Genomic DNA, 9546 nt, shown 5'->3' with positions numbered 1-9546 from the left:
GTACATGCACTGATTCTGCACAGTGCCTCATGGTAGTGCCAACGTTTCAGCACTAATGCCCACAAAATGGCATAATCCGCATATAGCACGGACTGCTCTAAAATGCCAATATCCTAGTTTGTGTTTACAGCTGGCATCCGTTTATCCCACTGTGGCACACTCCTGCTCACCCAACTTCGGCTCAACAATGGATCTTGACAGCACCAAGTCAGCCCTGGCAATCAAGTGCATTAACCCAAGGTTGGGCATGCACTGTACACCCAGGCACATGCAGATACTGCCACTCAAACCCTGCACTGCCCAGCTAATCCACAACACAGGCTTTATGATCCCACATTTGTACTCTGATGGATGGTAGATTGAGTTGAATTTTATCTGCCTCTATGGATTGATTGGAAGCATGCAAAGACCGTGAAGTTAATCTTATGAAGGCTATGATCACTATTACTTCACTCTTGCAACAGTTTACTAGGTATTCTTCCAGATTCCACTTTGTGCCTGGACTGCCATGTTAGTGCCTTATTTTTCCCCCCGGTTTCGTTATTGCTCATAATAAAAACCTACTTTTTTCAAACAATCAATTCATACAATTGCCAAGGCAATGATCTGAAATAATGTGGAAATGTGGTACAAAGAGAAATCTTAGAAATGTTGCAATATTATGCAAAGGGATGTGGGGAAATACATGTGGTAGCATCGATAGGTGAAATTATGCACTTGTTATCCAAGTAAAACCATCAAGAAAACTTACTTTCACCAATCTCCAGCAGAAAAACACTTCACAGAACAGATGTGAGATTCAGAACCTTTATTATAAAGGAAGAAAGAAAAATTATATGGACAGAACGTACCATCACAGATTCTCAGAAGCACTATCTCACAAATATTTGCTTTAATATTCTTTGTGGCAAATCACTAAAAAGGTGCAGAAAAAGACTTTATTTTTCCATTCCATTATACAACTGGTGACTCCCGAGTTGAAGGATGAAGATGTCTAAACAGTTTCAACATTAAGAGGTTTCTTCTCCGGAAATGGCTGGGAGGTGAGCAGCGGTTCCTGGTCGGTAGCCACCGGGAGCTCCTCATCTTCCTGAAGAGGGTTGGAAAATCAGAAATGAAAACATTGTCACTTCATAGTGTCAACTTTGACAATCATGGTTCTCAAAGAAGGGATGGAAAGCATAACGTCGGGAGAAACGAAGAATTTCCCTTGCATGCAGCAGGAGGTGATCTATTGCCAAATAGTTGCGAGTAGAAGGGAGCTAACACAATGCTTGAAAATACCAATTTGGATCTGTATGAGAGACCGAGATTAGATTGAAGATTAAAGCAGAGATTACCTGTGGCATTAAGAGGAACCTAGCATAGAAGCAAAATAAGACTATCCCAGCACCTGTGGAGCCATTCTAGAGCAGTGAAAAGGGGTTACTTCATGGAGGGAACATTCTGGATAGAGAGGATGATACATCTGAGTTCAGAATCAGAAGAGAGATGAGAAGCAATTAGGAGTTAAAGAATATCCAAGACAGTACATTAGAGAAAACCAGAATTCTGTGCAAGGGTTTTTTTGCAAAATGGTACCACAACCATTGGCCTGAAAGATGAAAAAATGTTTAAGGAAAATCGGGAGACATAGGAAAAATTGGGACAAACTGAAAGCCACTTTGGTATTAATGTTAGCAACACCTTCAGTGTTTACATACTAGGCTTTAAGAAAACAAAGATTCATTGTGGTTAATATGCCACCGACATGAATTACAAGACAGTAAAACATTGGACTTTACACTCTGCAATCCTCATTCTAACCAGTCAGTTCAGGGGCATAAAGAGATATCCCTCTCCTTCAATTACCTGTTCTGAAGCAATGTCACAGCAGAGAGTCTTACAGCCGTAGCCCAAAGCATAGAGTGCAGCACACATAGCCAAGCAGGTGGCCACCAGCAACATGATCCTCATGCCATTGAACACATTCTGCAGATGAGATTGGAAAGATCATATTAGTGGCCTCGTCATCGCTCCGAGATGGAGAACATGGTCCTCATTATGAGCTGGCGGAGGTATGCAATGAGTAAATGTGCACATCATACCCTAGTTATTCACACCACAGACAAAATCCACAACCCGAGAGACCACCCCTTTAAATACAGTGATCGCATACTCACAGTGTTGGAGGTATACAGGAACCATCATCCCCAAGAGATCAGACAACATGACCGATAGATTACTAGGAATGACCCCTTTATGAAGACATAGCCTTGTGAAGGCTGGGCCTATTAGACTTGGCCTGTTCCAACGCCTTCGATAATTTGGCTTTTTCTCAAAACAGAAGTTTATGGGTCCAGTGTGACGTCATCACTGCTAAAGAATGAAAGCACTTTGTGTTGCTTGAAGACCATTCTATTTGCACATTGACCAATTATATGGCAAAAGGAATATGTGAAAGCCTTCCATCTCAGATGTGATGTGGAAACACCTTGATACTTGAAGAAAATAAAAACACTGAGCTAAAGAACTTTACCACATTCCGCAAAAAATTACGTATATTAGCATTCATTAGCAATTTGTGGTCAATTGGATCCATTAGCACAGGTCTTTGGATGAGCAATGTACTCTTTTCACAACACAAAAGATGTCCGATTGGGATGAGTAAGAACAGGGCGGCCAAATCTTGGATACATATATCATTAATCACAATTTAATTTCTGGGGGAATTAATCCATTACAAAGCAAACATTCAAAAAATAGGTTTGAGCACAATCTTAAACTTGACAGGAAATAAAGATTCTCCGTCCTTCATAGCAATAAGAATATAAAGCGGAGAAGGTGGTTTAACTGTAACATGGATTCAGGCTTAATGAGCCTTATAAAAGGAAGCATAGCACCACTATGGCGGACACCCAGGGAGGATAAAGCTTCGGGTGATCGCTCCCGACTCAATACTTAGAAGCTAAAAAGGTGTCAATACAATTTCTCCAACCCCTCCCCAAATCTGCAAGTTGTAAATCACGATACCTTCATGTACGAAAAGACCAGTAATACTACTTTTTTTTTTTAAAACAACATTTTATTAGATTTTACAGATTAATACAAAAAATCACAGTGCAGCAACTAGTACACGATAATTCATATTGTCATGTTTCCCAAGGTGGTTGTCGAATACATGGACTTGTTAGAGGCTTCCTGTGTTTGTGGGCGACCACTTTGGAACCATTTAGGCCCCTTCTGTCCCTAGTTCTGCTGCCATTAGCTTTACCCAGTAGTGCCCATCGTTCATAGAAGCGGGCTATATTGCAGCCATCTGGTGAGAGGTGGCCTCCTGGTGAGGGCTGGGAATTTAGCCGCAAAGTCGAAAAACGGGTCCCAAGTGGTCAGTATTCTGTTCAGGGCGCCTGCTCGGATGGCTGAAATCTTCTCGGCTACTGCTATATCCCAGCATTTGAACCACCACATCGCTGTTGATGGGCCACCTTCATCTTTCCATAGCTTGGCCATGGCAATCTTCGCCACTAAGAGCAGGTGGGTGCATAGGCTGGATCTCTGCCCTGACAGTGGGTATGCGCCGCCGCCCGTCTCCCCCAATAGAACAATCCCCGGATCCCAGGGTAAGGATAGCCCAGTGATGTCTTTAATATGTTTTAATATTTCTTTCCAGTATGATTCTGCCTTTGGGCAGTCCCAGACCATGTGGAACAGTGATCCGGGAGCAGGGCAACCGCGCCAGCAGCATCCCGAAGCGGTTGGATCAGCCCTCTGAATCTGGACTGGGGTCCTATAGTATCTGTAGCACAACTTGTAGCCACCTTCCCTATTTGTGACGCATTGAGAGCTTTTGTGCAATCTCGTCCATATTTTTCCCCACTCTTCAACCTCTATTTCTCGGCCTAGATCTTTTTCCCACTCCAACATGAATCTTTCTTTTTTCCCCCGGGTCTGACCGGTCAAGGAGGCGGTTAACCGTGGAGATCCTACCCTTGCTAGTTGGTGTGGTTAAAAAAAGCTCGAGAGCCGACAGGTCTCTGGCGCATTTTTCTCGGATTAGCCTACCGGACATCCAATGCCTGATCTGGGCATAGTGGAATCTTTCCCGTTCCCCTACTCCAAATTTTACTTTACATCACTCAAATGTGATGGGGGACCCTTCCTCTGAGAAATCGCTAGTTCTGACCAACCCGCCATCTATCCAGGACTGGAACTCTCTTGGGTGTCTACCTGGTGAGAAGTTAGGGTTATTCCATATAGGGGTCAACGGACCCAACTACCCCCGGAACCCCCATTTCCGGGAAGCCATTTTCAAACACTGGCTTGTGACAACCGTGGCCGCCAAGGGGCTGCCGTTTGCCTGCAGTTTTATGTTCGGTAGGTGTGGGAGGTCTGATAATGGGACCGGGCACCAGAGCTCTTCGATTTGCCTCCATTCCGGGGGGGGGGGGGGTCTGATTCTTGCAGCCAGGCGAATGCGTACGATAGTTGGGCGGCTAGGGAAAACTAGCTAGGTCTGGGACTCCCAGACCTTCCTGTGTCTTCCCACTTAGCATGATACGTTTGTTAATTCTAGGCTTTTTCCCACCCCAGACGAAGTCTAGGATCTTCTTTTGCAGGGCAGTTAGAGCCGGGCCCGGGATGTGTATAGGGGTAATGCCGTGCAGTGATAGAGCCATCTGGGGATCAGGTTCATTTTGATCACTGTGATTCACCCAAACCAGGAGATCTCCTGCTGTTTCTACCTTTTAAGGTCATCCTGCAGGCTGCGTATGAGTTGTGGGATGTTGCTAGAGTATAGCCACAAGGGGTCTCTTGTGATCTGTACCCCAAGGTATTCAATCGCCTCTTTAGCCCATGGGATTGACAATAGGGGAACTAGCGATTCTTTCTCTTGAGCGGTGAGATTGATATCTAGGGCAGTAGACTTGGACCCGTTCACCTGAAAACCCGACAGGGTACCAAACTCCCGGATTTCTTCCCACAGCGCTGGCAGGGACCTCTAAGGATGATGCAGTGACTAATACACCATCTGCATATAATGCTATTTTATATTCGTGGTCCCTCACAGATATCCCCTTTATATCCCCATTTTGTCTAATTCTGACAGCCAATGGTTCCATTGAAAAGGGCAAAAACCAGGGGAGACAGCGGACAGCCCTGCCTAGTGCCCCTGGATATTTGTATGGGTTCTGACATTATGCCATTGACTCGTAGCGGTGTTGTGGGACGTTGATAACTAGCCATAACCCATGTGACAAACTTGGGGCCAAAACCAAAATGTTCAAGGACTACACAAATATAACCCCAATCTACTCGATCGAAGGCCTTGTGTGCATCTAGCGAGATCACAGCTGAGCCAACCTTTGTTTTGCGAGCACTTTCAATAAGAATTAATTGTTCTCCTGATATTGTCATGGGTGCTTCTGCCCGGGATAAACCCTGTTTGGTCCTGATCAATTAAATCCGGGAGGATCGCGCCCAGTCTTTTCGCCAATACCTTTGTGAATATTTTGCTGTCATTGTTCAAGAGGGATATTGTTCGGTAGGCGTCAAGAGATTCGGGATTCCTCCCGGGCTTGTATAATAAAATCGTGATCGACTCGGCCATTGAGTCAGTCACGGAACCTGTCGATAAGAAGGAGTTAAATAGCTTAGTTAACTGTGGGCCAGTAATCTGGCATATTTTTTGTAAATGTTTGAGGAGAGGCCGTCTGGGCCCAGCGCTGTGGGTTTCAGTGATTTAATAGCCTCGATGATTTCTTCCACATTAATGGGTTCTTCCAGGGCTTCCAATTGGGTCGAGCTCCGAGTGGAAGTGGCTCTTAGGAATTCCAGCAGCCCATCCAGGACCGCGGGATCACCGGACATAATGGATTTATGGTGCTTCGTTAGTTCGTTAATTTTCCCTGTGTCGGTATAGTACAACTTCCCGTCGTCTCCTCGAATCCTTGAGATATTGCTGCGGCTCTGCGTCTTCTTCAGTTTCTGTGCTAAGACTTTTTTAGCTTTGTTCCCTTTGCTATAATAGAATTGTTTCGTATCTGCTAGGGATTTGGCGCTGCGGTCAGCGCAGTCCATTTCTAATGCTAATTTAGCCTTCCTCAGAGATCTTTCGGATTTCCTGGAGTATCATGCTTTCAGTTCTGCTTCTCGTTGACACTTCTTTTTCTAGCTTGGCCATAGCAATCTTTGATATGCGTCTCTGCTCCGCTCCTGCACCTATCAAAGCTCCTCTGATCACCGCTTTCATTGCATCCCATATGATGTTGGTAGGGGATGTTTCTGTGGTGTTTTCTGCAAAATAGTTGGTTATTGTGTTTTCGATTTCTGAACTGATGGCTACGTCTAGCAGCAAGAAGTCATTTAATTTCCAGGGATGCCGAGCGGGGGTTCTTTGGCCCGATATAGCTAAATTCGCAGAGACTGGAGCGTGGTCCGAAATCATGCATGTGTGTATCTCTACGTTGTTTTGGCACGGGAATAATGTTCCGGACATCAAAATGAGGTCTATTCTCGAGAAGCCTTTGTGCACGTTGGAGAAGTGCGTGTAATCTCTTAAGTTGCTGTTAAATAGTCTACAAACGTCCACAGTCTCCGTCTCCCTGAGCAGTTCGGCTAGAGAAAGGGCATGTGTGATGTCTGCCGCCGTGGAGGGGAGGGTTTTGTCCACTTCCGGGTTTGGCGTGGTGTTAAAGTCCCCCCCGATGAACAAATGGCCTTTGTGGAATGCTACGATAGTTGGGATGAGGTTCTTGATGAACTTGTTCTGGGCTGTGTTGGGGCAATAAATTGTGGCGATTGTAATAGGTAGTTCTTCAAACAGCCCCTTAGGCAGGAGGAAGCGACCCTCCGAGTCTCTCCGTTTCGTGATGTTTGTGAGTGGGACTTTGTCACTTAACAATATTGCAACCCCTCTTTTATTCACTCCCGCGGTGGCGAAGTAGGCCCTCTTATATCGCTTAAATCTTAGGCGGTGTTCCTCTACCTGCAACAAGTGAGTTTCTTGGATTAACACAATATCTCCAGCCAGATGCTCGAGCCGATGTTCTATAGAGCAGCGCTTCCTTGGTGAATTCATGCCTTGTACGTTCCAAGATAGGATTCATATCTCGTTCGGATCAGCCATTGCCCAGGTGTTCCTGTTGCTTATGAAGGCTAGTCCATTCCACCACCGGGATTGCGGAAATGATACACGAAAACTGCAATCGTGCTGAAATAGAACATGTTCTCGTAATCTCGTTGCACACTGTGTTGATGCTCCAGGGAATGTGTCTTACTGTGAATGCTGTCCGAAGCTTTGGAATCGTCCCACTGAGCCCCCCCACCTACTACCCCCCCTCCCATCTCCCCTGCCCAACAATGAACTGGTAGGAGAACCGGCATCCTACCACCACCGGGGAACTGGTGGCACCAATGCTCCAACTGCTGGCCAACTGGGCCGCCGAATTCCGGTTTGATGAAGCGCTGCCAAAGTTCATCGCTCACCTGGATTACTGTAACTTTCCTCCCTTTGCTGTGCGTCCGTTTCCGCCTCAAAGTGGATAGGTCCTGGCGAACAAGGATTTGGCCCATCGGAGCCCATCGCCGGGGGCGCTCAGCCCACTTCACTATCTTTCTTCGAGGGGCCCCGAGGTCTGCGCCTCCTGTTGGATCTTGTCCATCCCCCCCCCTGATGCCCTCCGGCTGTGCGTCAGCTGCTTCCTCGGGCTCAGATTCCTCCCCTGCGCTCTTTCGGCCCATCAACCTCTCAGCCTCTTTCATTGTGTAAATTGGCCTCTGGGACCCCTCCCATCTGAGCTTCACTGAGGTGTGGAATCCCCATTGGTATGGGGTTTTCTTCTCCCGCAACCATTCCGTCAACGGGCGCATCATTTCCCACTTTTGGAGGGTCTGCATCGCCAGGTCCTGATATAGAGATAGAGTCGCGTCACGGAAGGTGATTTGTTGCAGCTGCCTAGCTACCCGCATTATGTCTTCTTTGTCTGAAAGAAATGTAGTCTAGCAAGAACATCCGGGGGGAATTTAGATGTTTTTCTGGGGGTCGTTCTGTGCACCCGCTCTAGCTCCAGGGGCGAGTTATCCGGTAGGGTGATGATAAATCGGAACAGCTCCGACACATAAGACTTCAGGTCTGCATCAGCGATGGAGGAGGGGATCCCTCGGATACGGATGTTATTCCTTCGTGAACGATTTTCCAAGTCCTCCTGCTTTGCTTCGAGGGCGTTGCATCTGGTTTCGAGGGCGGAAATTCTGTCCATGTCCTGTTCGCTGTCAAATTTTTGCTCGCAGACCTCAGATTCCAGACCAGCGATTCGTTGCTCCACTTCCCCCATCCTTTCATCTAAGGCGCTGATTTTCTTCGAAACTTCTTCCGTCCCCTTTTGGATCTCTCAGTCAAAGCTGTCAACAAATCCTGGAGATCAGACTTGGTGGCTGCCTGCACTGCGTTGGGGTCTGAGTCCTCTGAGGCAGACATGCTACTCCCGGTGGGGATTGCTGGAGGGGGAGTTGGACCTTTTGGCCCTGTCCGCGGCTGCGCTGACCATGAGGGCAGTAATGTCGGCTTGCTTGGACGATTTCCCACTTTTGGAAATGTTGTTGGTCTCGGTGATGCTGTGCCAACTGGCCCCAGCCTAGGTGGCTCTGCTACTTTTCGTGTGCCGCAGTGCTCTATGTATGAATTTGCTGTACTTGCCCACAGGGTGATTGGCGTTCGACGGGCTGTCCCCGCTCCGGAGAGCGGAAACCACCTGGTCTATGGTGCAGTGACCGCCCCGCCGATAACTGGTGCTGATTTCGGGCCCAGGTGGGATCGGTGGTTGAGATCATTATGAACCAAAGTGCAGACACTGCCCATCATAAGGACTCGTGCAAAAAGATTTAATTACGGTTGTAATTCCAGTCTAAGAACAAGGCCCTGAAATGATTTTAGACCAATTTCGAAATGAAGTGCCAAAATTAATACCATGCTAAAGGTTTACTTTATAGGTTGTTTAAAATAACTCAGAGAAATAATTGATTCAAAATTATCACGGCAATCATTTGACATCTCCGGCAATGGATAACTGGCACCAAAGCTTCCCCTACACTTGTGAGTAAGGTGCAGTATTCTCATTGCCTAGCTGTATGTTGGGGGCAAGCAGAAGTATGTGTTTATGATTTGGGGTGTTTCCCTCTTTCACGTTCTTATTCAGGGTCAAGTTTAACTCTAAGCTGTGGGATTACTTGCACATACCTCAGACACCATTATTAAGAGGGGTGCATTGATTGCGATATGATTGACCAGGATATTGTGTCAAGTATCCCAGCACCTTTCGCCCTAGGAAGTTCCATTTACACTTATACCTTCTGAAGCCCATCCTCTACTTCAGCGCAAAACAAGGTTATCATTGAGCGGCAAAGAAATTGCATCGGCTGCACTCTGACCTAAAGCCACCTTTGTAGTAGAATATAAATAGGAAATGCAAAAAAAACAAGGCCAATACCTTGTGGCACAAGCCCCACTTAGGGTTACTGCAGCACACAGAGGTCCTTTGCACACACAACTTACAATTCAATAAGCTT

General features: G+C 46.6%; 1 protein-coding gene across 2 annotated transcripts in view; it reads right to left on the bottom strand.

The window, feature by feature from the left end:
* Positions 1-793: 793 nt before the first annotated feature.
* Positions 794-9546, bottom strand: part of LOC138513801 (transmembrane protein 176B-like) — a 182746-nt gene continuing 173993 nt past the window's right edge. For both annotated transcript variants that reach the window (XM_069628901.1, XM_069628902.1), the window contains exons 6-7: positions 1852-1971; positions 794-1090 (exon numbers count right to left, since the gene is read on the bottom strand). In XM_069628901.1, coding sequence (XP_069485002.1) covers positions 995-1090; positions 1852-1971 — 216 coding nt within the window. In that variant the 3' untranslated portion in view covers positions 794-994. The remainder of the gene's footprint in view (positions 1091-1851; positions 1972-9546) is intronic.

The sequence above is a fragment of the Ambystoma mexicanum genome, chromosome 12, assembly GCF_040938575.1.
Source record: "Ambystoma mexicanum isolate Mex_15411 chromosome 12, UKY_AmexF1_1, whole genome shotgun sequence".
In the NCBI taxonomy this organism is placed as follows: Eukaryota; Metazoa; Chordata; class Amphibia; order Caudata; family Ambystomatidae; genus Ambystoma; species Ambystoma mexicanum.
This window is presented reverse-complemented; position numbering and strand designations above follow the sequence as displayed.